The sequence below is a fragment of the Podarcis gaigeae genome, assembly GCF_964106915.1.
Source record: "Podarcis gaigeae genome assembly, chromosome: Z".
Classification (NCBI taxonomy): domain Eukaryota; kingdom Metazoa; phylum Chordata; class Lepidosauria; order Squamata; family Lacertidae; genus Podarcis; species Podarcis gaigeae.
In genome coordinates, this window is record NC_139691.1 from 21,521,043 (window position 1) to 21,548,553 (window position 27,511).

Sequence of the window (27,511 nt, forward strand, 5' to 3'; positions counted from 1 at the left end):
TCTTCCTATGTCATCTCTGCATAGTTCATCAGTTTTGCCTGCTGTTCTTCTTTGGTCAGAGTTGTACCATCTTTCCATTTCTGGGCTAAGAGAGCCCGTGAAGCAGTGGTCACATGCATAAATAGTTTCGTCTGGTCCTTCAGGATCTCTGGTCCCATAACGCAGGCTGAGACCCTACCTGCCCACGGACTGTCTCGCCCGAGTGGTGCATGCTCTAGTTATCTCCCGCTTGGACTACTGCAATGCGCTCTACGTGGGGCTACCTTTGAAGGTGACTCGGAAACTACAACTAATCCAGAATGCGGCAGCTAGACTGGTGACTGGGGGCGGCCGCCGAGACCACATAACACCGGTCTTGAAAGACCTACATTGGCTCCCAGTACGTTTCCGAGCACAATTCAAAGTGCTGGTGTTCACCTTTAACGCCCTAAACGGCCTCGGCCCAGTATACCTGAAGGAGCGTCTCCACCCCCATCGTTCTGCCCAGACGCTGAGGTCCAGCGCCAAGGGCCTTCTGGCGGTTCCCTCATTGCGAGAAGCAAAGCTACAGGGAACCAGGCAGAGGGCCTTCTCGGTAGTGGCGCCTGCCCTGTGGAATGCCCTCCCATCAGATGTCAAAGCGATAAACAACTACCTGACATTCAGAAGACATCTTAAGGCAGCCCTGTTCAGGGAAGTTTTTAATGTGTGATATTTTAGTGTATTTTTTGTTTCTATGGAAGCCGCCCAGAGTGGCTGGGGAAACCCAGCCAGATGGGCGGGGTACAAATAATAAATTATTATTATTATAATACCTAAAGGAAAAGCTTCTGGTTTCTTATGAAAAGTTATTTTCAGCATCCCCCCCCCCCCACCATTCATTATGGGATCTGGTGTTGTGAACATCAGGTCATCTGTGATGAGCCCTAGTTTATAGGTTTTGATTGATTGATTGATTGATTGATTGACTGACTGACTGACTGAATGTTAGTGACTACCATTTACCCCAGCAGGCCCTGCCATGCCTTATTGTCAACCTATCTGCTGATGGGGGGCTTGTTTCACAGCTGCCCCCTCTCTGGGTCACATTGGATCTTCTTGGGGTGTGTAGGGTTGCCATCTGTCCTGTACAATACAGGCTTTTCCCATACAGTCATACCTCATGTTACGTTTGCTTCATGATACGTTTTTTCAAGCTGTGTCCCGCGGCGACCCAGAAGTACCAGAAAGGGTTACTTCCGGGTTTCACTGCTTGCGCATGCGCAGAAGAGCCAAATCACGCTTCGTGCATGCACAGAAACATCAAATCACGCCTTGCACCTGTGCAGATATGGCGCTCAGGTTGCGGGCTTTTCATGTTGCGAATGGGCCTCTGGAACGGATCCTGTTCACAACTGTATTTAAATGTAAAATGCTGCATCCTGTATTAATACAGTTTGTTTTGTATTTCAGGCCTTTCTCTCCCCCCCGCCAAATTAGGGGTCCTCTCCAAATGCATGTGTTTGAAAAGGTGTGTGAAAGGTCATGCATTTAAGCTCTGGGTAGCCAAGGGCAGACAGATTTACAAATTCATGTGTATCTGTGTGTGCGCCTGCGCGCGTGACACAATTCAGAGAGGACCTCCTTTTGGGCTGCAATAAATTGTCATGGGTCGCTTTGAAGTCACTTCAGCAGCAAAAACCGTTCCCCAACCGCCCCGCTTTTTGCAGGAACGAAGGTGGCAAACCTCGGTGCGGGGCTCCAGGACCCAAACCCACTCTCATCCCTCCGAGGAGGGGAATTAAGGACCCGGCCAGTAGCCCATCTAGTACAGTACACTCCTCTTCCATTGCCTAACGGGATGCCTGTGGGAAACCCGCAAGCAGGACTTTAAGCACAGCTTCCAGCAACTGGCATTCAGAAGCATTGCTTGCCTCCATCGTGACCAGTAGCCGCCGACAGCTTATTTATCCCCCGTGAATTTCCCCAACCCTCTTCTAAAGCCATCCAGGTTGGTGGCCATCACTACCTCCTGAGGGAGTTTAGCTGCTTCTTTTTCTCCCCACATTAAGTTTTCTTGAGTGTCCCAGAGATCCAGTGTGAGGAGAGAAGGAAGAAACACTTCCTCCGTCGATTCCCCTCTGTCACTCTTCTCTGAACCTTTCAATTATATACACGTGTGTATGTTTGTGCTTGTATAACGTGGCAGGGGGGACACTTTGGGTACCCCGCGAGGGCAGCCAGTCCCCTCAGGCGACGAGGAGGACCAACCGCTCTTCTCCCCTCAGGGGCTTCCCGCCCTTTCTGAGCCATTGCTGCGTGCGAGACGTGACCACCGCGCCGCCAGCCGGCGCCCCGGTTCCCCCACCCACTCCGAGATTGACGCGACCCTCTGAGCCAATCCTCGGCGCGGGTGACGCTGCCCGGCCAATCCCGAAGCCGGTGGCAGGCGGGGCTCCAGTCGACGCGCTCCGGTCGCCACAGCGCTAGCTCGTCCTCCCTCCGCCTCTTTATCTTGCTGCCGGTGAACGAGGAAGAGGTTGCAGTTTGTTTGCTCCTGCTGCGAAAATGTCTCTCTCCAACAAGCTCACCCTGGACAAAGTGGACGTGAAGGGCAAGCGCGTGGTCATGCGGTGAGCTGCTTTCACTGCTTCTTTTTCGTCGTAGGCCTGCACCGCAGGGCTGGGTGCAAAACTTGGTAGCCTGGGGTGGTGGGCGCGGAAGGAAAAGCAATGCGTCTTCAAGAAGGTTTGGCGGAGGGGAGGAGGTTGGCTTACCTGTTCGCATTTATATATGTGCAATGTGTATTGAGGTTTTCAGTTAAGTGGTGACAAAGCAAGTGATGTAAGAATTAGAACGTAAATGAACACAAACCGTTACGGGTTGAGTTTATTTTTATGGTAACGTTCACTGAGGCTTTCAATTAAGTACTGGCGAAGCAGATAATGTTAGGGGGAGAAAAAAACAGTTGTATTTATATCCCACCTTCCCCAGGCCCCTCCGAAGAGATCTAGGTAGTTTTCTCTAATCTCATTTTATCCCCCCAACACCCCTGCGAGGTAGGTTAGGCCGAGAGGCAGCGACTGGCTCAAGGTCACCCAGTGATCTTTATGGCTGAGCAGGGAGTTCAACTCTGGCCTGCCAGAGGGCCTACCTAGTGCAACACTTCAAACACTACAACACAGTGACTTGTATCTGCTGCTGAACTTTTCAGCCATCACAGAATATTTACATGGCATATCAGTTTCCCCCATTTGCAATGGCATATATCTACTTTAGGGTCAAAATAGCCTTAAGGCCCATAGTTACCTACGTGGGAAGGAGCAGTATTGTGAAATGATTAGCACAAACCCATTACAGTATAGAAAAGTAGTAAAGCGCTGTCCTTTAGGTGCTAACCATAAAGCCACAGGAACAGAAAACCATAAAAACTCTAGTTTCTGTTTTAATTGAGATGTTACACATCTTATGCTGTGTATTCTGAACATGGTTACTTATAAATAATTGCACACAGTGGGGACAAGATTATGCTGTTTGATTCCAAATCTGGGAGAACTGGACTGTGATTATGTTTTGCAGGACTTCTAAAAGGAAAGTATTATACTAACAGTGCTTAATAATCACTACACAAATCACTATACAAGTTGCTAATACAGGATGCACATAGTAAACCTTTTTCCGCTTGCAGGTGCATATTTTATTCATAGCTTGTTGGCTTCTGTGGCTTGTGTCACTAATTTCAATCCCGCCCTCAGCAATAAGACTCTGAGAATTGCAGTGATTCCTATCAGGCACAGGAAAGGAGTTGTAGGTGGTTCCGTTATCCAGAAGTAATACTGAGCTCTCAATATAGTCAATTAAACGAAGGACAACTTCAAAGCAAGATCTTAATTTTCATTTCAGCATCCCTTTGGGTGTTGCAAACTGCATAGAACTATATTTTCATGCATAGTATATTATAATTCCAGAAATGTGCTTTAATTAAGCTATTTATTTCAACTAATATTAAAGAGGGCTTTTCATTTAGTCCAGCATTTGATTGACAGGGAAGGTTGTAAATGCCAAACTATTCCAAGCCTGGCAAGAGATCATAGGTGGGGGCTGGAGTCTAAAATCCAAGCTAAGGAATTGTATGCCTACAGAGCATAATCAAAATTAGAAGAGGGAAAATCAGTTGCATCTAAACTTTGTAGTACTACCTTATTAAAAGCAGAAGTCAGTCAAACCAGAATTTTGAACTGGGGGAAAGTACTTTAATTTCAGGTATTGAGTTCTAAGCCTCAGAAAAAGAGTTTAAACTGCCATGAAAAATTTGCTATGAAATAGTTTGCTGCTCATACCACATGTGTGTGAGTTTTTTTTGTCTCCAAATGTGTATTATATTTTGTCTCCAATATGTGTATTATAAAAGTCTCCAGTATCTTTGTTTTCAAGGTCATTGAGGTTTAGCAAAGGCATTTCATTTTGTTATTCATATTTCAGTTTCTTCCTTGAAGATATTGACAGTTTCTCTCTTAAACCTTTGTGAAACTTTCAGTGGAACACTTTCACTTTTCTACATTTTTTATACGTCTATCCCAAAGACTTGCATTACCAAGTGACCTTAATGTCATGGGCAATTTTTCATTCATACCCTGCTTTTCTAAGCATCTTCCATTGTGGTAATAGTTGCCAGCTTGCAGTCTGGTCACTGACTCCACCTTTATTCACTGTGAAGACACTTGTGCTGCACACAAACTAAGGAGATTGGTGAGCAGGGCCTCCTACTTGATACCCTGAGTAGAGATGTCCAGTGGCCTGTTTGTGTTTATGCAGGCCAATGGATACAACTATATAGGTGCAAAGTTCAGGCAGGGAAACTCTGGCTTTTATCATTATCTCCATTGGTTCAGTGTTGTGCTCTAAATTGCCGCCTGATTTATAGCTGGATGACTAGAGCATCAAAAGCATGGAGCTTTTTATTTATTCAATTTGCATGCCACCCTTCATCCAAAGATCTCAGGGCAGTCCACAGCATATAAATAGAAAATAAAAACATACAATACATAATAAAAGCTTACCCATTATATGCTGTGGCCATCAGTCCAATTCTCCCATCTGTCCTCCACATTTACCATCTAACTTAATGATAGCAGAATGTTACATACCAAAGCATTTATGGAGAAGCCTAGAAAAGAAATGATTTGCTCCTGCATTTCTTTTGTGCCTTTGAAACTTGGGGAATGTTATTCTAAAATCTTACATTGAGTAGAGCCAGCATGTTTCCTGGCACTACCTTTTCCTATGTTAATTGCTTAAAACAAAATCTAGTCCTGTTAATCCTAATGTGTTCTGTTCTGCCAGTTGCTATATTATGCAACAAGACTTCCTGTCTCCTTCAGCTTTGGGGCACAGCATGCTTTGTAGAAATGGCTTCTGAGGCTCTTCCTGCTCTTCTGTCTGTTGGGCAGGCTACATCATGCGGGCCTTTGCTGAGTAATCTCCCTGCGTAGGCATGTGAGATGAGTGTTTCTGGAAGCACCGTTTGCTATTGAATCTACGTTTTTTGTACAGTGCTGGCTGAATCAACCAAACCTTGTACGTGGTTGCTAAATGTTTGAGACAAATGCTTCCTAAACGTTGTGTGCTTGTTTTTGACATCCCAGATGATGAGAGCCCTAAAGTTTTGTTAGAATTATCTTTTTAATATAAGTTTTATTTTATAATATTTTGCTAGAAATGCCAAGCATCTGTGATCAGGGAGATTGTATACAGCACTTAAAATAGTAGTTTACACAAAAGTGGGGCAGTAGTTAAATAAATAAATAAATAAATAAATAAATAAATGGTAATTGCAACATCCCAGAGTATTTAAGTTGGAGAGAGAAACAGTGGTTGACCCAAGGAAATCATACAAGCTTGAGAAGGGACTTGATCCTAGATTTTCTGTATAAAAGTCCATTGCTTTAGTCACAGCTAAGCCTCTGGTGGTGGTCTTTGATCTGCAAGTACCGTATTTTTCGCTCTATAAGACGCCCCAGACCATAAGACGCACCTAGTTTTTGGAGGAGGAAAACAAGGAAAAAATATTCTGAATCTCAGAAGCCAGAACAGCAAGAGGGATCACTGCGCAGTGAAAGCAGCAATCCCTCTTGCTGTTCTGGCTTCTGGGATAGCTGCGCAGCCTGCATTCGCTCCATAAGACGCACACACATTTCCCCTTACTTTTTAGGAGGGAAAAAGTGAGTCTTATAGAGCAAAAAATACGGTACTTCAGATGCAGTATATGCTGCATCCTTCCTTGATTATTATTATTTTACAACAGTATAGCTAAAGCAGTTTGTGAAGTAAAATAAGGGATTATAACAGATATTGAAGATGATTGCACTCTGTGTTTACCTTGCCTGTAAAACTCATATTGTGTCTAGGTGGCTTTTGTGCCTCTCAAACCCCTACCCTTCCTAGTTATGGAATGGGTATTAGAACATTTTTCTCCTATTCTCTGCCTTACTCTTTGAATTCAACCTTTGCTTTCTAGTCAAGGGCATCTCTGTTAATACTTTTGATAACTTAGATATTCATAACTGGTCACTTTTATTTTAGGCCAGGGGTGGCCAACCTGTGACATACCCACAGGTATTGTTGGACGGCAGCCTTCATCATCATTGGCCGTGCTGACTGGAGTTGATGGAACTTGGGGCCCAACAACATTCTGGTGTTCTAATTCGCATAGTAATGAATTTCTAAACTTTTGCCTGCCTAGAGGTTGAACAGTGGCAGAAGCCTCCAGCAGGAAATATATCTGGCTTATATAGCCTTGTTCATGAGTGTTGAAGCTGTCTCAGCATGATTTACTTATTTGCAAAATTTCCTTTCTTTCCAAGGAGCTCTTTGTTGTGTACATGGTTCTCCCCCTCATTTTATCCCCACAACAATCCCGCAATGTGAATTAGACTGAGATTCAGTGACTGGCCCAAGCTCACATAGTGAGTTTCATGGCAAAGTGGAGACTTGAGCCCTGGTCTCCTAGGTCCTAGTCAGACACACTGATGATTATGCCATGCTGGCACAAGTGGATTAATTCACTCAAGCAGCCTCTGAAACAGGACAGCTCTTGCAAAACCCTTTTGCAAGCCTTCTCCTGTTTTGCAACAGTTTTACCCAAAGTGATTCAGCACAGTTAGGCTTTTCCCTTCGCATGGTTTCTTTGCTCCACCACTGCCCCCTGGTTTTGAAATTTATATTCCTGGTATAGAGAAGAGAGGTTGCACGGATTTGAGAGCCTTTGAGTGCTGTACCAACCAACACAGCAGGGGAAGGGAGTAGTGCAGTAATACTATGACAGCTGTCCCTCTGCACTCACCCCACCTAAGTGCAACTTTTGCTGCAGCTCCTTTTTGAGTATCTTGCCTGTTTTGACACATTAACAACAGCGTCCAGTAATGAATGGTGTTTGTGTGAACAACTACTTGCACTGAAACATTTCTGTCTCTTTTTTAGGGTTGACTTCAATGTTCCTATGAAGGACAACAAAATAACCAACAACCAAAGGTAAGAGTCCCCGCAAATTTCAAGTAGGACATATGCTTAGTCATTCCTTGCTTAGTGATTCTTGTAGACTTTGACTCAGTAAAAGAAAAAAGTAATTTACTCATATGAGGTTTCAGGACTGATGCCCTGGCATTTCCAGGTAAGATACTGAAGTACTGATTATGTGAAACATGTCTTGGGCTCATTCTGTCCTGCCAAGCTAGATTTAGGGCCATAGCTCAGTGGTAGAGCATCTATGTTGCAAGCAGAAGTTCCCAGGTTCATACCTGAACGGTATCTCCAAGTGGGGTTGGGAGAAACTCCCTTCCTACAATCCTGGAGAGTTGCTGCTAGTTAGCGTAGACAATACTGAATTAGATGTACCATTTGGCTGCTTTGTATAAGGCAGCTTTCTATTTGAATCTACTGCTAGTCAAAGTTGATATCAAGATAGCCTCTGATTAAAGGCAGCTCATCATACCAGCTTCATGTTTCCTGCTAATGCTGTGCTAGGCTTGAGGGGGCTTGAGCAGGAGAGGTGTGTTCGAGACCATTGGTCTCCTAGCAGCTCACACGTGCATTGTACTTTAGGAGGAGAGGCCTCTCCACACACCTTTTTGAATTTGACCACTGCTGGTGTATTGTTTTGCCATCTGTTGGCTGGGAGGAAAGAAAGGGGCAAGACAGGGCCAAACAGGGAGAAAAACTTGAGGTAGGATCTGCACTTAGGAGCTCTGGTGACCTGTCTCCCTTGAAGCAGGTCCCCTCTTGCAGGCTGTGGTTCCAGTAGCAAGAAGCCCTACTGACCTCTGTAACTGTTGGATGTGCCTCTTTTTCTCTCGATTGATATTTTAAAACAGGATTAGAAATTATTTTATTGAGAATGAGGATAAAAAACACTTATCCACTGCAGAACATTCACATTCATTCCAGAGTAGCTAACTAGGCATAGCTAACTAGGCCACAGCCTTTTCTTTTTAACACAACCACCCAAAAGGGGCTATATATTATTTCGACTTGCATATTCAGCCTTTCTGCATTTTGAGTAGTTATTGCACCAAACGGATAGTCTGTGCACCAAGCAAGTTAATGGCTGCAAAGATTTTAATGGTATCAAACTCATCCATCTTTAACAGGACTAGTGAAACATTTGTTACAGTCCCACACATGGTAAAGTGATAGTGACCAAGGCAGTTTGTATTGTAGGGAACAGTTAGTCTGGTGTAGAAACTGATGAGGGAGAATATTTCTACCTTGGTGAGGTAGGAATGAAGAGGTTAATGGGATCTATTACTTCCTGATTCTAATAACCCTTGATTCTGTAGCTGATGTGCATAATCTCTCCTTTAAAACCATGATCTGTTGATGTAGCTTAGATGCCGCAGGAACTGCTGTGGGAACCTTCTGTTCTTCTATTTTCGTTGCAGAATCAAGGCAGCTGTTCCAAGCATCAAGCATTGCTTAGACAATGGAGCCAAGTCTGTGGTGCTGATGAGTCACCTGGGCCGGCCTGATGGGGTTCCTATGCCCGACAAATACTCCTTGAAACCAGTAGCAGCAGAGCTCAAAGCTTTGCTAAGCAGGTATGGCACAATGACATTACAGACTGACTAGAAAGAGGTGCTTTGAATGATAATTTGTTGTGAAGCGTTCTTGTAATTGGTAAACTGAGGCTATACATTTATCTGGGAATTGTCTCCAGGGATGTCATGTTCCTGAGTGAGTGTGTGGGTGCAGAGGTGGAAGCTGCTTGCGCCAATCCTGCAACTGGCTCAGTCATTCTTCTGGAAAACCTCCGATTCCATGTGGAAGAGGAAGGGAAGGGAAAGGACGCTTCAGGGAACAAGGTGAGACATCTTGTCTTGTGTTCTGCTTTCTCTACTGCATCACTTCTGGGTGCTTAAATTGTGCCACTCTCATGTAGATGTTTCCACAAAGTTAATAATAATTCATGCTCTCAGATGGCGTTAGAGTTAGAAATTGATACATGCCACCCCAATCTCCCAAGTGGTGAGAGAATCCAGGGGTTCTAGGTGATTCTCCAAGGTTCAATTTTCTTGGAATGAAGGCCAGCAGTGACTGTGGTGTCCTTGGGATATATCGTTTTATTTGGACCAATATAGGTATCATTCATTTTATGCAGGGGTTATGTTCAGGGGGTGACATGCATACACCAAAGCATATGTATACCAACCACCCGCTTGGAGTTGCCCCCACACAAGCAATCTATTATCTATTATCTGTAACCCTTTTCCTTGATACAAAGACAACTCGGAGCAACTAGCATGAAGAGATGCTCAGCTGAGCATTTAAGCCTGATATGTAAATAATTCACAGGAGATTGATGATATGCATATAAGTATAGAGCAGTGCATGAGTGCTGATTAACCATCTTGTGCCCAGAGTATGAAGAAAGAATGCTGGCTAAATAACTAAAATCACTGTTTAAGGCTGTGGTACCCAAAGCAGGTGGCGCTGTGGGTTAAACCACAGAGCCTAGGACTTGCCGATCAGAAGGTCGGCGATTCAAATCCCCGCAATGTGATGAGCTCCTGTTGCTCAGTCCCTGCTCCTGCCAACCTAGCAGTTCGAAAGCACGTCAAAGTGCAAGTAGATAAATAGGTACTGCTCCAGCGGGAAGGTAAACGGCGTTCCCGTGCGCTGCTCTGGTTCACCAGAAGCGGCTTAGTCATGCTGGCCACATGACCCAGAAGCTGTATGCCGGCTCCCTCAGCCAATAAAGCGAGATGAGCACCACAACCCCAGAGTCTGTCACGACTGGACCTAATGGTCAGGGGTCCCTTTACCTTTACCTTTTACCCAAAGTGGATGGTACTTGGGGTGGGGGTGCTAATAGGCAGTGGACTGCTGGAGGTGTAAATGACTATCAGACTTTGAAAAAACTAGTATCACTGGATCAAGATAATCAATTTGAATTAACTACACTAAATAATTTTAATTGGATTTTGAATACATGTGCAATTAATTGTTACCGTTTTGAATGTTACTGGGTGATTCTCTTCCTTAGTGGGTTGTGCAAACCACTATTTTGAGTACTGCTTTTTATAGGTTAGGGTGGGGAGTTACTGGAACCATAGGGTTGGCGGTCTGAAATGGTTTGGGAAACACAGGTTTAAGGGTATGTTTTTGCAGGAAATATCTTCAGCAAGAGCATGTGAGAAGCATGTTTCCCTTCTCCGCTCAGTTAATGCTGTGATTTGTTCATAGGCTGTTTGAACCCTGTTAACTGAGACTGGCAAAACCTTTGAATCCAGATGCCACACTCTGCTTGGGCAGCCACTTGGGTATCCATACCTCTTGACATTTTAATGAAGGTCGCCATGACCATTTGGTTTCTTTTCTTAGCACCTCTGACCCTATTAAGACTTGAGTCTTGGCTCCCTTTCGATGCAGCCACAGTGATATATAGTACAGTGTCCTTTTTTAGGTTGATACAGAACACCACACTGTGCTATAAAAGCACATGCAAATTAACTTCTCAAGATGAAGAGCTTGAATTTAGAGATTCCAGCTTCAGCCTCTTGGCACAATCCTTTCGTCCTCATCTCCAGTCGAAAGTAACTGTCAAGTTACCTTGCATTTACACTTTTAACACTTGTTCCCATGGTCCCATTTTTTTCTTAAGACCCTGGCTTCCCTTTTTGTTGTCTACCTCTCTTCTATTCTTGAAATATTGGGATAGTATTGCCTGTATCACTGAAATGTAATTATTTACTTGCAAAAATTTCTATGCTGCCAATATTAAGAAAAAAGATTGTGTTGTGAACAGCATAAAATAAGTTATAGAACTACTTATCAGGAGGAACGATCCTCAGTGAATGTAGAATATTTGGAATTGCCCATTTGGGTGCAGTTCATCTTTTGAGAGGATGTCCATCTTAAATTACAGAAAAGCTAAGTATTTGCTCTTGTTGTGCATTTTAAGTATGGCTTGTTTCTCATTGTTTGCCAGCTTTAGTATGTTACCTTGGAGAAGCAACAGGAAAGGTGGCTGCCTCAACAAGCCTGAGCTGAATAAACGGTAGATGCCTTAGAAATGCTGCAGCAAACACTCAAGATGCATTGCACCTATGTGCTGTGCTGGTGACTTAATCAGGAGCTAAAGGAGAATGGATTGCACATACTTCCTATTCTGCTAGCTGCCACTGGCTGTAGTAGAGGCAGTTAAACTAAGTACATAAAGCTGATCAGCTGAGGAGATGAAGCAGCAATTGATTGTATTAGTTTAAACCAATAATAATAATAGATTTTTCCCCTCCTCAAGGTTAGAGGAATGCTACAGATCAGTACTGCCTATAAGCAACTGTTAGTTGGCAGTGTTTCCTGCTGCTTCCGAGTCTTGAGACAGGATTATTTTTAAGATCCCTACCTCCACTGCCATATGAGCAGAGGCTTTGTCAGGTTGAACTGCACAACTCAACCAAAGCCGTACTAGATAGATATTTAATTATTTATTTCATTTATATCCCACCTTTTTCAATAAGGTGCTCATTTAATCCCTGCAACAATGCTGTGAGGTAGGCTAGGCCTAGTAGGGATTTGAACCCAGGTATCCCAGTTCCTAGTCTAACCACTACACCACACTGCTTCTCAGTGTGTTGCCGGCCAAGAAGGCTGAAGAGAGCTTGCTTATTTATTTATTAAACTAATTGGTTGCTTAACAAGATAACTCAAAAGCATAGTACCTACATTGAGACCAGCATAAAAGAAAAAACCAAGAAAAATCTAAAAGACAATCCTATTTTTAAAAGGCAAGATTAAAACATCCCACTCTCTGAAGGACGCTATAGTTAATTAAAAGCCAGAAAAGAAAAACTTTCTTTGTGTGAAGCTAGCAGTTCAAAAGCACATCAAAGTGCAAGTATATAAATAGGTACCACTCTGGCGGGAAGGTAAACGGCGTTTCCATGCGCTACTCTGGTTCACCAGAAGCAGCTTAGTCATGCTGGCCGCATGACCTGGAAGCTATACACTGGCTCCCTCGGCCAATAAAGCAAGATGAGCACCGCAACCCCAGAGTCAGTCATGACTGGACCTAATGGTCAGGGGTCCCTTTACCTTTTATGTTATGGTGCCGGACAAGTCTCAGGGAGAGCGTCCCACAAGCACAGAGCCACCACTGAAAAGGTCTGTTCTCATGTTGCCACCCTCTGAACCTCCTCTGGAGGGGGCACCTAAAAAGGGCTTCAGATTATTGCAAGGTCCAAATCGGTTCATATGGAGAGAGGTGGTCCTTGAGATACTGAGTCACATAAGACTTTAAGAGCTTTGCCCCGTTTTTAATGGGAGAGTTAGCAGGCAGAGTCTGTTTGCCTTTGACTAGTTCAAAATGTGATTGCATTGTTGTTTAAGTTGCACATATACTGTGCGCATTCATTCCGGTTCATTAATAAACTGTTTTGCTCTTTCAAGAGGCAGAAGGCATCCGTTCCTAATTTTTTTATAATGAACATTTATCAGAGTAGAATCTGCACCCCTTCCAGAATGGCTTTCACTAGCCCAGAAAAGAGAAGAGCTCTGATCTTTGCATTGAATGAGAACCACCTTGTGGTGGAAGCAATATGACGAGCTGTTCTGCTGTACATAGTTCAGAAACAGCACAGAAATGTGGCCCATTCTCCTAGTGAACTGTTTTGAGGTTTCATTGCAGTCAACCTGTATAAAGTTTGCTACATAAAATAAATGAAACAACCTGTACAAGAAAGGCTTAATGATGATGGCATTTTAAAGAAGCTTAAAACCCACCTGTCTTCCTTATTTTTTTGTACTTTTCATATGTACTGCATTCACTTTCCATTTTTTAAATACTGCTGTCAAGATGAGAGTTTACATGTGTGCTCAGAGGCATTTAAAATACATCTTATACCAGGAGATCAACTGTTGTGATTACTGGATGAAAAGGTTCCCTACCCTGCCCAGGAAAAGCTCTTAACAATTCTATTTAAACAGTGATTTGGTGGCTTCTAATGCCCATTGATAGAGTAACTAAAACTGGTGAGTTTTTAATTCTCTTTCTCTTCCCAGATCAAGGCTGATCAAGCAAAGGTTGATGCTTTCAGAGTGTCACTTTCTAAACTCGGAGATGTTTACATCAATGATGCTTTCGGAACTGCACACAGAGCTCACAGGTATGTAAGCCTCTGCCTTTTATTTTGTCATGGCTGGGCTTCTGTCTGTTTCAGAGACTGGCTTTTAACAAAACGCACATGCTGCTTGAGTGCTATGAATCCTCAAAGTGCTTTACATAGAAAAACGCATTAACATCAATAAAAGACAGTAAAAACAGGTAAATAATAAACTAAAAACAGATTGAAACACATGTAACTTCTGCAGGACTAGATGGGCTCACCTAAACAAAAATGTTTTTAAGATGAGCTGGAAAGAGTATAGCGAAGGTACCTGCCTGATATGAGTAGGCAGGGAGTACCAGGGTATAGGTTTTGCCACATTTAAAAGGTAAATTTCTTACGACAGCAGAAGCTTACAACACAGAGAATTATGTGGCACCTGTAACAGCACCCATTCCACAGAACTCTAGGTTTGGATTCCCACCATTATCACAGAATCCTTTCGATCTTTTATGAAATACACAGTGATATTTGCTTTATTAACAATGTAGTATTGTTTGCTTTATGCAATGAAAACAGCTTTATATGGGCTCAGTTTTCATCAGACTGCTGAGTTGTATATTCTACTAAGCAGCTGCATTATATTGACACCCAGTGGGATGGAAAATTTTGACTGCCTTAGGTAAAGGTAAAGGTACCCCTGCCTGTATGGGCCAGTCGTGTCCAACTCTAGGGTTGTGCGCCCATCTCACTTAAGAGGCCGGGGCCCAGCGCTGTCTGGAGACACTTCCAGGTCACATGGCCAGTGGGACGAAGCTGCTCTGGCAAGCCGGCACCAGCGCAGCACACAGAAACGCCGTTTACCTTCCCGCTATAAAGCGGTACCTATTTATCTACTTGCACTTAAGGGTGCTTTCGAACTGCTAGGTGGGCAGGAACTGGGACCTAAAGACAGGAGCTCACCCCGCCGCGGGGATTCGAACCGCCAACTATGCGATCGGCAAGCCCTAGGCGCTGAGGTTTTACCCACAGCGCCACCCGCGTCCCTCGCCATAGGCCTTGGATACTCCTTAATTCAGTTTTGAAAACTAAGTTTGCCAAGGTATGAGAAGTGTGTTTCTGTCATGCAAATGTTTTAAATCTATATCCTTTGTCAAGTTGCAGAAATAACTTTCAGGTTTTGCCATGCAGCCTCTAAAAACCACCCTTCATTTAACAAAGCAAAACTCTGGTGATGGATCTTTTCACTTCCCTTTTCCCAGAATTTCACCCAGTAGCATAAAATGGGTATTCCATATTGAAAATGTTAAAAAAAAAAAAAAATTCCTTACAGAATCTGCAGGTCATGTGCCTGTTAGATCAGAAAAAAAGATCTGGACTTCAGTTATCTCATAACCTAAAAGTATCTAGATGGAAGAGCTCAACTATTTTTGTGATACAAGCCATGGTTTAATTTCTGAGGTCACACAGTGCCACCAGTATATGCAAATGCGTGGCTCATTTAAGACTATATAGAACCTTTATTCTCAATAGTGATGAAGCTCACCAGGTGGAGAAGGCTTCTGTGGTGTATCTTTGTGTTTTGTGTTTTATGTTTGCACTTTTATTTGTTAACAAATCAATTTTTTTATGTGGACTTCTGAAGTAACATGCCTTTTACACAGTTGTTTATTCGTTGCTAAAAATTTGCACAGTTGTGGACTTGAAGGGTTTTGTAGCATCCATACATATAGCATAAAAAACAACAGTGGAACTCATTTTTATTGGCTGATTTGTATATTTTCTCTCCAATGTAACAGTTCCATGGTAGGTGTCAATCTGCCTCACAAAGCTGCTGGTTTCCTGATGAAGAAAGAACTGGAGTATTTTGCAAGAGCTCTAGAGAACCCAGAGCGACCCTTCCTAGCAATCCTGGGAGGGTAAGGACAAAATATATTTGCCTTTATTGTTGTTTGCTTCTACCTTTATATGAACTTGTAACTAATTGGTTTATTGTGCAATAGTTTTACCTTCCATATTTTCAACACTATGTCTATTTCAGTAATTCTTTTAAAAAATATTTTTAAATTTTATTAAATGTGTAACAAACAAACCTGAAGTACCCCCAACAATCCAACAAAGGGTGGTGGTGGTAAGAAAAAGCATTTGAGCATGATTAGGTATAAGATAAGGAGAAAATATTAAAATAAATTTGTGCAAAAAAGGCAATATGGCAGTATTCCAAGATAAGACACAGCAGATCAGAAACTCATATATTGTAATCAAAAACTACACCACATGAAATCACATTTGGATAAGATTTGCCTGAATGTGTTGTTAAACTACAAAAATGGGCCCACGTCTCCTCCAAGAACCTGAAGTTGGTGGGTCAGTTTTCAAACCAGTTCATAATAGAGTACATAAAAGAGTAGATTACAGTCAGTGCATATTGTGTCATGGGCCAAATCAGCATGTCTGTGTGTCTGCCTGTGGCTGACCTTTCCACCAAAGTTTAAAGTACAAACATAGTCCTTATTCAGCAGTGCTGTGTGTAAATTGACACTGCCTGTCATTATGCAACTATGAGGAACTGTAGCTGGATACATGTCAGCTCCTACAGCTTCCAAGAGGCATAGTTTGATGATGTAGATGTAGATGTACAGTCTCAGAACATGCGGTCAGATGCCAGAACTCTATATGTTAAGCCTAAAATGCTGTTTTTGTCTGGAATATCCCCCCCCCCCCCGGCTTTGCTTAGAAAAATGAAATTGGGGTTTTAAAAAGCATTTTTCAGGGTTTTGTTTTTTTAAGAATGCAGATTGTCACAAATGTAGTTATACAAAATCATAATCCTCATGCAAATCTCAAGGACTGCATTGCAATTAAGATTTCATTCTTATTGTGCACTGCTTTGAATCTTCCTGATTGCCCCAATTACAGCTTTCAAATGTGTATGATAAAGTACAAAGACCTGAGCTGCTTTGATGGCAAAATCCTTCTGTTCCTTTCTTCCCTACAAAAACAAAGCAAGCTTTTGACGCTGAGCAAAGGCCCCCCTGTGGGGGCAAGCATGCAACCATGAATAATAGGGAACACAGTAGCCTTGCAGCTCTTGACTTGACCTATCTCTGTTCATTTGCTGTGCTGCTGCTACCAGAAGTCCATTAAATTTCTCAATGGTGTTTCCAAAGGCCAGCCTTCCCTGTGCTGACTGGGAATGATGGAACTTGTAGTCCAAAACGCAGAGGTTGGGAGCAAGCCTGCTTCCCCCAGTTTTAAACATGTTGTGCCAACTCAATTCATAATGTTAAAAACAGTAGGTGTGCTGTTTTAATCTCTTACCTAAAACTGCAGTGTGTACTGTTGTACCTTGGCTCCTGAACAGAGTACAGTACAGTACAGTTGTACCTTGGCTCCTGAACACCTTGGGAATCAAATGTTCTGTCTCCCGAATGATCAAAAACAGGAAGTGAGTGGGGTTTTTTTGGAAGCCTAACATTCAGTGTGGCTTCCGCTATTGTTTCCAGCATGTCTGCACAATCAGAAACCAATCAGAAGCTACGCCTTGGCTTCCGAACATTTTGGAAGTCGGATGGAGGTAGGATTGTAGACACTACATATGGTCAGCCCATTATTGTGGGTATCAAATGAAACCAGCTGGTGAGAAGATGGGTGATAAATTCAATAATTTATAGAGCACTTGCTTTGCATAATAAAAGTCCAGTCTAGTCCCTGTCATCTCCAAGTAGGGCTGAGAGAGAACGCTGTTTGAAATCCTGGAGAATTCCTGCCAGTCCTTGGAGAATATACTTTGCTAGATTGACCAGTGAATATGACTATTCTGACATTAATGAATCCATGCTAGTCATTTCCTGTGTTCCTATTAACCAGTGCTACCAGTACAGTTGTAGCTTGGTACTTGTTGAACGGCTTGGTACTCTTGCGTTTTGGCTCCTGAACGATCGAAACCTGGAAGTGAGTATTCCGGTTTTCAAACTTTTTTTGGAAGCCAAACATCCAATGCAGCTTCCACTGTTGTTTCCGACACACCTGCACAATTGGAAGCCAGTCGGAAGCCGCACCTTGGTTTCTGAATGCTTCGGAAGTCAAATAGACTTTCGGAACACATTATGTTCAAAAACCAAGGTATGATTGTAGTGCATAATGTCTTTTAGAAATAACTATTTAGAGCATTTTCAGCCAAAAAGGTTCCCAGAGTGGCTTACATACAATCAATAAAAACAAGACAGTGCCTTGTTCAGAATCCTTTTTTTTGGGGGGAGGGGGAGCAGCACACTAGAGTGGCCAGCTTTGGAGACCCTGGGTATTTTCCTTCCCACTTTGCTGCAACTTTTCCTGTTTTGCTTTGAGTTAAATTGCTTCATGCTTCTGTAAAATGAGATGAAATCCTAGTGACATCCAATACTTAATAAATGTTGGATACCTCCTGTAGTTCTAGTGTTTATAGATACACATTCAAATCAGTAGCCAAACCTTGATTTTTTTCCCCAGGCAGGGGTGGAGAGTGGGCCTTTAACAGTTGTAACTTTATCCCCTTTTTTGCTTTAAGAGAATTATTAGATTATCATGCATATGTATCAATACATATGACTTCCTCATTGATCAATAATTATGTATTTGTTCTCTGTATTTATTTTTCTGTATTAGGTACTGATAACAAGTGAAACTTGGCAACAGTAGGCTTGTCTACAACCCTGCTAATAAAGTGGTGCATCAACTCACATTTTTTTCTTCTTCTCCTAACCTCTCTCTGTTCATCAGTGCTAAAGTTCAGGATAAGATTCAGCTGATCAAAAACCTGCTGGATCAAGTCAATGAGATGATTATCGGTGGTGGAATGGCTTTTACCTTCCTTAAAGTGCTCAAAAACATGAAGGTATGCAACCTGCAGTGTTTGCTATGTATAATTTGGGTGATAAAAATGCTTATTATGTTTCCTTGACTGTTTCTTTATAACCTTTCCCCAAGCTGGTGTCTTCCATGTGTTGTGGACTGCAACTCTCATCCGCCCCAGCATCATATGGCTGTGATGGCTGAGGCTGATGGGAATTGTAGTTTGAAACTTCCAGAGAACACAAGCTTGGGGAAGACTGTTCCATATGTGCAGTCTTAATTGACAATAGTTTTTGAACTGCATTCTATGGCTTAAAATTTGCTAAACAGATCTGGATACAAATTCATGAGCAAAATACCAGTAAATCATGTATAACAGGACATTGGATTTGGGGGCAGGCTAGGCTGCTGGTAAAATCTCTGGCTGTTGGCTGTAACTTAAACGCTCAAAGGACAAGCTGAAAATGTTTTTCCTGCAGCTTCATGTAGTTTATCTGGTGTTTTCTTATTTATATATATTTAACATAATAAAAGTTATGGGATGCGGGTGGCACTGTGGGTTAAACCACAGAGCCTAGGAATTGCCAATCAGAAGGTAGGCGGTTCGAATCCCCGCCATGGGGTGAGCTCCCATTGTTCAGTCCCTGCTCCTGCCAACCTAGCAGTTCTAAAGCACATCAAAAGTGCAAGTAGATAAATAGGTACCGCTCCGGCGGGAACGTAAACACTGTTTCCGTGCACTGCTCTGGTTTGCCAGAAGCAGCTTAGTCATGCTGGCCACATGACCCAGAAGCTGTACGCCACAACCCCAGAGTCGGCCACGACTGGACCTAATGGTCAGGGGTCCCTTTACCTTTACCTAACATAATAAAGTGTACCAACAAATGCCACATAGAAGTAGAAAGAGATTTCTAGAACTAAACATAATTTGGATTTATTTAATTTATTATGTTAAGACTTTGTAGTGAAAAAAATATTTTCATTACAAAGTCTTAACACAATAAATTAATATCACAAGGTTCCAAGTAACAAAAGGATTTACATTATCCTGTTCTTTATTATTCTAGTACATTATAAAAAGACTTCATTTCTCTATGAAGACATTTGTTTGTTACCTGCCTTCTTTGGTTTTCACTATGTAAGCTTAACCATGCTTACTTACTATGTGCCTTCAGTTATACTTCAGGCACCAGGCAAAAACATTCCTCTTCACCCAGACCTTTGGCTGATTGACATCTAATGCTCTTTTAAATGTGTTATGGTAGGGGGGATTTTTGTTTTTTTCTTATATTTTTAAAGTATTTTGTGGGTTTCATGTTGTAGCTTTATGTTGTGAACCGCCCTGAGATTTACAGGTGTCAGTATACAAATTTAATAAATAATAATAGTACTAGGTCCTAGGTTTTAGTTATCAATTTCCTCAGGGTTGATTTTCTTGATATCTTTCCCCCCGCCCCGCCCCCTTCTGACAAATAATAATCCTGGCAGCAGTTAAGAGGTTGCATTAATTCTCTGTCCTCTGTTAGTTACAGTTTCTTTAACATACCCATATTATCTGTTGATGTTACTTGGATTTAATAATAAAAAATACCTTGCTTTCGAGATTCTGATTTGCTTTGTAGCAGTCTACACAAACATCTGTAGATAGCTACATAGTGCATTGTCTTCTGCTTCCAGATTGGCAACTCTCTGTATGATGAAGAAGGATCAAAAATAGTCAAGGACCTGATGGCTAAAGCAGAGAAGAATGGTGTACGCATCACTTTGCCTGTTGACTTCGTCACTGCAGATAAATTTGATGAGAATGCTAACACTGGAGAAGCCACTGTGGCCTCTGGGATACCTGATGGATGGATGGTAGGTTTAACTCTTGATTTCCTGCAGATGTTTTGCTCCCATCATCTCCAGATAGCATAGGATTGATGGGAGTTGCAGTCAAAAGCATCAAAGGGACCCACATGGAGAATTCTGGTTTAAAGACTGGGGAGAGGTTGGGGGGGGTTGAGGAGCTCTTCTATTTGTTTGATCTTTCTGGTGCAATGGCTGAACAGCTACCACCCTCCCCTTTTTGATCCTAGGGTTTGGATTGTGGTCCTGAAAGTGTTAAGCTGTTTGTGGAAGCAGTGGGCAGGGCCAAGCTGATTGTATGGAACGGTCCAGTTGGTGTCTTTGAGTGGGACAAGTTTTCTAAAGGAACTAAAGCTGTGATGGATAAAGTTGTGGAAGTTACATCCAAAGGCACCATCACCATCATTGGTAAGAGCCACCATTCGTTGTCTTCTCCAGTTCAAATGAATAGTTTTTCAGTCTTTTGGAATACTTGATTTATTTTCCCTTCATAAGAAGGCGTAAGAAGTTGCCTTATACATGGTCAGACTCTGGGACCAAGCTTTTAAGCCAGTGGTTCCCAAACATTTTGGGGCCACTGCCCCCTTGGTTTCACAAACTCATCCCCAGTACCCCCTGTCCTACCCTAACTGATTAAACATTATTCAGAAAAGCAGATTCTACAACCCAATAACAAAGATAATAACAATGGAATTCAAAATAGTAACAATTAATTGCGCATTTATTCAGAATCCAACTAAAACTATTTAACTGATGAACTTGCTCCAGTGATACCAGCCTTTCAAAGTCTCATAGTCATTTTAATCTCCAGTGAGCCCCTTGCCTCTTAGCACACACCCCAGCAATCCCTTTAGTACAGTGGTTTTCAGCCAGTGTACCCCTGCGGTGCCTTGAATGATAGACAGGGGTGCTGCAGGCAACTCTGGCCTCTGTCCCTCTTTCCTTCCCTCTGATGCCCTCTTGCTTTTATGCCTCCCAAAGGCTTGCATACCTGTTTATTGCAGCAGCCCTGCCCATAAGTTCCACAGGTGAACTTGGCATTTTTGGCAGGCGCCAAAAAGAGTATGGCAATGGCTCCTGCCTGATATCTATAGGCATGGAGTTCCAAAGTATAGGTCCTGCCACACTATAATACCAGTTTCTTACAAATGCAAAAAGTATTATGTGACACCTATCACCATGCCAGTGTATGGGGTAAGGCAACCTCGCAGTTAAGCTTCCAAATTATGCTTCCAAAACCATTTTCAGGTTCCTTGACTGTGTTTTCTTGAACAGGTGGTGGAGACACTGCTACATGCTGTGCCAAATGGAACACCGAGGATAAAGTTAGTCATGTTAGCACTGGAGGTGGTGCCAGCTTGGAACTCCTAGAAGGTAGTGTGTGTTTTCCTCCCTCTTCCTTAAAGATGTCCAGGGGATTAATTTTGTTTGTATGCTTTTTTATACCTAGGTCATGCTTACAGCTACCCACACACATGATTACTCTTCAAAGACCAGGGCCAGGTGGCTAAAAAAAATCAATGTCATGTTATACTACTGTTTGTTTCTTTAGAATTGTAAAGTTGGAAGGGACCTCAAGAGTCATCTAATCCAATCCCCTGCAATGCAGGAATCTCAGCTAAAGCATCCATGACAGATGGCCACCCAGCCTCCCCTTTCAGCCCAAAGGCTCTCAAGAATAAACAGATGCATACAAATACAATAATATAAAATAATGCAAATATAATACAAATGCATATACAATACAATAAAAATAAATCTTAATATTTCAAAAGTATTGATACATTCATTTTCCTGACAAAAAGGCAGCAGATTATTCCCAGTGAAAGACTTGAAAGCAAGAGAGAGCAGGATGAGCAGCTCCTCCTAAGGTTCTTGAGCATGCACATGGGGCAAGACAAGTAGAGTAGCTGGTGCCTGTGATGGTTCCAGCAGACCCCACATAGGGACCATTTTCATGACAGCTGCAGTTTTGCATAATGATGGTGACCAGAAAAAGGTCTACATCTCTCAAGCACTTGGACTGAGGCCTCCATAAAACCCAGACCCAGGACATAATTTCTGGCCACATGCCTTGACTAAACAAAGGGGTGAAACTAATGTTTACTATGTGCGCCGCCGCCACCGCCAAAAAAAGGCTTATGCACTTAACCAAATTCATTGCCTACTCTTTCACCAGGCTAGCAATTCCAGGACTAAAGAGTTGCCCTCATATTTGCAGCTCTTTAAAAGAGCGGTCTATAAAAGAAACAGTTTAGAAAATTGTTTTATATTGAGTCAGACCCTTGATCCATCTTAGCAATGTTTACACTCACTGGCAGTGGCTCCCCAAGATCCCAGCCCCACCTGGAGATGCCACTGGGGGATCAAACATGGGGCCTTTTCCATGCAAAGCAGATGGTTCACCACTGAGTGGATTACTGTCCCATGTCGATTTACTCAGTGTTCAATCAGCATTGTCAATGGAAGTTTTTTGTGGGTGCTGTTTCATGAATGACTCTTGGGAGCTTCCTCTGGTAATTAGCTGTTTCTTAATACATGTACATTTTCCAAACCCTAGTGCCTTCCCCCTAAAAAAGAAAGAGGCAGCACTGGACTCGTCAGTTATGTTCTGAAAGGGCTTTGTTTCTGTTGCCTAGGAAGTAGTGGAGAAAGGAAAAAATGCAGACCAATAAAAGGAGACCTGCAATGGTATACACACCAAAGGAAGACATTTTGGGAAATGTAGGCTTTGCTAAGTGGCACTAAACTTCAGAGTTTTAAATTGCACCAAACTCCTTTTCCTTAACTGTAGAAGAATTGTTAGGCAGCTTCAGACTGGGGAGAAAGGAATTGGATAAAAAGTCACAGATTGCAGAATTCGTTTAAAAAATAATTTTGTATTGGAGTACATCAAGCAATACAATAAAAATAATGGGTTTTACAAATACAAAAAAGCAATGCAGTTTTTCTGGAGGAGACTTAGGTAAATAGAGTACTTAAGGCCATTTGGAAAGCCAAATTTCACAATGTACCATGGAGAGGGAGTCGTGTGTGTCTGTATTCATTGTAAATAAGATAAAAGTGAGTCTAACCTACCTCACAGGGTGGTTGTGAGGATAAAATGGAGAGGGAGGAGAACCATGGAGGACAGAGGGGATAGAAAGGCAATAAATGATAGCAGTGACCTGAGTTTGTCAAAAGGCCTTGCTCAAAATCTCACTAAGTGGCTTTTAGACCGGCTACTGCTGCCTTATTCTTACCCCCAGCCTGCCCCAGAATGATAATAGGCCTCTTTAAAAGCTTACTCAGAAGGTGCTCATGGAGAGCTTTCAGCACTTGAGGCAATTTTAATACTTTATTATCTGTCCACCTTCAGGACTGTGACTGTGCTTTCTCTACAGATCAGCATTTAAAGTTTTTCACAATCCTGACTAATACCCCAGCAGCAAACTTAATGATATTAACTAAGTTGCACAGTGCAAGATGTGTATCAGAAATTCAGAGAAAAAATAAAATAATCTTAGGGTTTTATGATGCAGCCCCAAGCATATTTATCTGGGAATATGTTTAATTGAATTAAAAGAGGCTTACCTCTGAGAAGTCTGGCACTGGATTACTCCGCTGTTCTGAAAAGAACTGTTTCTGGTTCTATGTGAATGCACCTGTCAATTAAGCTTTTAAACCTATTTTAGTAGAAGGGTGAAAGTGTTGGCAGAATTATGGCACAATCCTAACCACATCTACTCAGAAGTAAATCCTATTGAACTATGTGGGGATTAGGATTGCAGCTTTAGACTGCTGATGGGTTTCAGGCTTTGTAGATGTAACATCTCTGTTAACCTTTATTGGGTACCAATTAATTTCTGGGCAGAATTCAATGTGTGGGTATTTTTCCTTTTCATTAAAAAAACACTCATATGTGTTCTGGGTCTTTTGTTCAGCTCAAGAGCTGCATTCTCCTGGACAGCCTTCCAAGGGCCACATGGAAATCATGGGCAGCACCTGAGGCAAAACTGGGTGGAGATATTCATAGAAATTTTGGTTCCATGCCTTAGGCTAGTTGCTCTACACACACACACACACACACACACACACATACACACACACACACACACCCTACACCCCTTCTATCCTCCTTCCAAGAAAACAGACTGCATTATCAGAGCTCAAAGATACATTAAAGTCAGGCAAAAACTCTGAAGGAGGGTGTGAAGCAGAGGAGTGTAGGTGTGTGGCCTGGGGGGGCGGGATTCCCAAGAGTGAGACGGAGGCTGGGAAGAATGACATTGGGCCCCCTGTCATGTATAATACTATTATTTGTATGCTGCCCTTTCACAAAAAGAATCATGCGCAGATCTACAACCACAAAAAATATGTCCCAAAATCAACCATCATGAAAATAATCTCATAGCAACATAATAGCAAATATCTATCGATAGCTAAAATAATAAGGGAGCTTGGCAGTTTCACCTTGGTCCTATGAAGACTCCTGTGATGTTGCTTAAAGCTTCCAAAGGTGCAGGGGTGTGTGATTCCTTGACCAGCAAAACACACACACACTGCAAGTCTCCAATCTGAAGGAAAGGTGGGGTACAGAGACTACAATAAATTATTAAAAATAAACTATATTTTATGCCATAAAATTTAAATATCGCTTGACTATAAAAAAGTCAAAAATCTGAAGGCTGTTTACAAAAAAATAAAAACAATTATCAACAAAAAAAATTCCATTTAAAACTTTCCACATTAAAATAACAATAGACTGAAGACAGGTTAAAATACACATCAACTTTCTGAGCATCTGGACAGGCTTGTCTAAACAAGAATGTTTTTAGCAGATGCCAAAAAAAAGTACAGGAAAGACACCTGCCTGATGTAAGGCAGTCATGAAAGTGTCAGCCAAAGCCAGTTTCCATGTACCATCTTTTATAGATTCTTTATAAATGTGTTAAAAGATGTTCCATGATGCTTCATCTTTATTTGTGTTTGTCTCTCTTACGCTGTGCAGGTAAAGTTCTTCCTGGTGTGGCTGCTCTGAGCAACGTGTAGCAGTAGATGAGAGCGTGGGATGAATAAGAGCTCCCCCCTGACATGTTCCTGTACACAGCCCTTAAAGCAACCACTGCAGCGCTTCTGTATTCGTACTGGCAGCAGAGTCAGATAAAGTAACCTGGAAGATTTACAGCAGCGTTAAAATGGCTCTTGTCTGCAGTTTACCTGATGTTGACTGTTGCCCCACCTGAATTTAGTGTTAAATGGTTTTTGTGATATTTAGAGTGGATATATTTATATATTTTTGCCTTCTTACCAAGGCCAAGTTCCCCTACTAGTTGTCAGTACCTCAAAGCAAGTTTCTTTATTCAATCTCAACAGCTTGTTTAGCTACTGCTACTTCTCACCTTTGCACAGTACCACAATGTGGAGGGAAAATACAGATGTCAACTGCAATGTTAGCTTCTAAATAAATGTTTTGAGATGCAAACAGAGTTGAAAGTGTGTTTCTTCTCCCCCCGCCCCCAACCCCTGGGCTATCATGCACATTATCTTCACACTGTTTTGTGCATCTGGTTATTCTTGTATACTTCTATAGTCTGCTTATATTTCTTACCCTTTGGAGGACATGGTGGGGACGTATGTTAACAACAGGCAAATTATCTAGCACTTGTTTATTTAAGCCTGGCAGATAGATAAAAGACAACCAAAAATATGATCTTATTAGTACTGGGAAATTTCAGGTTGGACCCGTTTCTAGGACAGCTTGTGCCCTCCAGATATTTGAGACTGCAGAAATCCTGCTGCCACATTTTCTGGATGCAGGTCTGGCAGCTGGCTTTAGCTGAGGGAAGTTGCAACCTTAAAACATCAGGAGAGCACCAGGTTGGGTGCAACTATTTGAAAAGGCCTCTTACATCTGCTGTTTGGAGTCTGAATGAATTACATAAGTACAGTTTTCTGTTTTAGACTGGGATGAACTAGAAGAAATATATTTTTATTAGTTTTTCAGTTGTATAGAGAGCAAACCAGAACATAAAGTCTACATAAAGAATTCCTCTCCTCCAAAGCAGAACGGGAGAGCAGGAGCATTAGCACTGTATATAAGATAATCAAATATCAGTGAGAGGTACCACTGTATTCTACAGTGTGACCATTTAAGAAATATTTAAGTCTGGTGTTTAAGAAGGATATTGACAAGATGGAACATGTGCCGAGGAGAGGTTCAGGAAAGCAAGCCTTATGAGGAATGGTTGAGGGCGCTGGGTATGTTTAGCCTGGAGAAGAAACTGAGAGAAGAGATGATAACCACATTCAGATATCTCAAGGGCTGGCTGCTACATGGAAGAGGGAATAAGGTTGTTTGCTCTGGAGGGTAGGACCCAAACCAATGGATTCAAATTACAAGAAAGGAGATTTTGACCAAACATTGGGAAGAACTTTATGACGATAAGTGCTGTTTGATAGTGTCTTAAGCCAAGGTTGGACGGCCATCTGTCATGGATGCTTTTGTTGAGATGTTTGCATTTCATCCCTTGAAGTCCCTTTCAACTCTACAATTCTATGATTAAAATAAAGTCCCAGCATATCACAGTGCAAGATTCTGGCCCCACAGCAAACCTAAAAGGTAAAGTTACCCCTGACTGTTAGGTCCAGTCGCAGACAACTCGGGTTGTGGCACTCATCTGACTCATCTCTGGCGGGAAGGGAGCCGGCATTTGTCTGCAGACAGCTTCCGGTTCATGTGGCCAGCATGACTAAGCCACTTCTGGTGAACCAGAGCAGCGCACGGAAACTCCATTTAGTTCCTGCCAGAGAGGTACCTATTTATCTCCTTGCACTTTGGCGTGCTTTTGAACTGCTAGGTGGGCAGGAGCCGGGACCGAACAATGGGAGCTCACTCAGTCGTGGGGATTCAAACCGCCGACCTTCTGATCGGCAAGCCCAAGAGTGGTTTAGACCACAGCGCCACCCGCTCTTAATCTCTTAATCCTAATCTTTTAAGATTACCTTGAGGTTACCCAAAATTTTAGAGTAAAGATCTCAGATAAGTAGGTGGTGTTTTGCACAGTTTAGAATTATTCAGAATTAACAGTTTTCCTAATACTTAATTTAATATTAGTTTTACTTGTATGAGTTTTATTGTTTTGGATTTGATCATTGAACCAGACTTGCACAGCCTCTGCAATAATGCCCCCCATTTAAAATTAGGACAGTATAGTATGTATTGTAGATCTTTCAAAGTGCTCCTAAGTGAGCATGTGACATTTTTAAAACTCTCTATAACAATTATAAGTAGT

The 27,511-nt window shown here is 42.2% G+C and overlaps 1 protein-coding gene across 1 annotated transcript; it reads left to right on the forward strand.

Moving 5' to 3' along the window:
* The first annotated feature begins 1,585 nt into the window (after positions 1-1,585).
* PGK1 (phosphoglycerate kinase 1) lies at positions 1,586-25,701 on the forward strand. Its single transcript, XM_083722391.1, has 11 exons — positions 1,586-2,591; positions 7,438-7,488; positions 8,895-9,050; positions 9,170-9,314; positions 13,513-13,616; positions 15,356-15,475; positions 18,318-18,432; positions 20,067-20,246; positions 20,468-20,645; positions 21,513-21,611; positions 25,228-25,701. The coding sequence occupies exons 1-11, from the start codon at positions 2,527-2,529 to the stop codon at positions 25,266-25,268; spliced, it is 1,254 nt and encodes a 417-aa protein (XP_083578517.1). The 5' UTR covers positions 1,586-2,526; the 3' UTR covers positions 25,269-25,701.
* The last annotated feature ends 1,810 nt before the right edge of the window (positions 25,702-27,511 follow it).

What these genes read in the sequence shown, in the direction of transcription:
- PGK1 (XM_083722391.1), top strand. Translation starts at nt 2,527, where the DNA reads ATGTCTCTCTCCAACAAGCTCACCCTGGACAAAGTGGACGTGAAGGGC. An exon ending in TTCCTAGCAATCCTGGGAGG is followed by an intron (nt 15,476 to 18,317) that starts GTAAGGACAAAA and finishes TCTGTTCATCAG; the next exon opens with TGCTAAAGTTCAGGATAAGA. An exon ending in AAGTGCTCAAAAACATGAAG is followed by an intron (nt 18,433 to 20,066) that starts GTATGCAACCTG and finishes TTCTGCTTCCAG; the next exon opens with ATTGGCAACTCTCTGTATGA.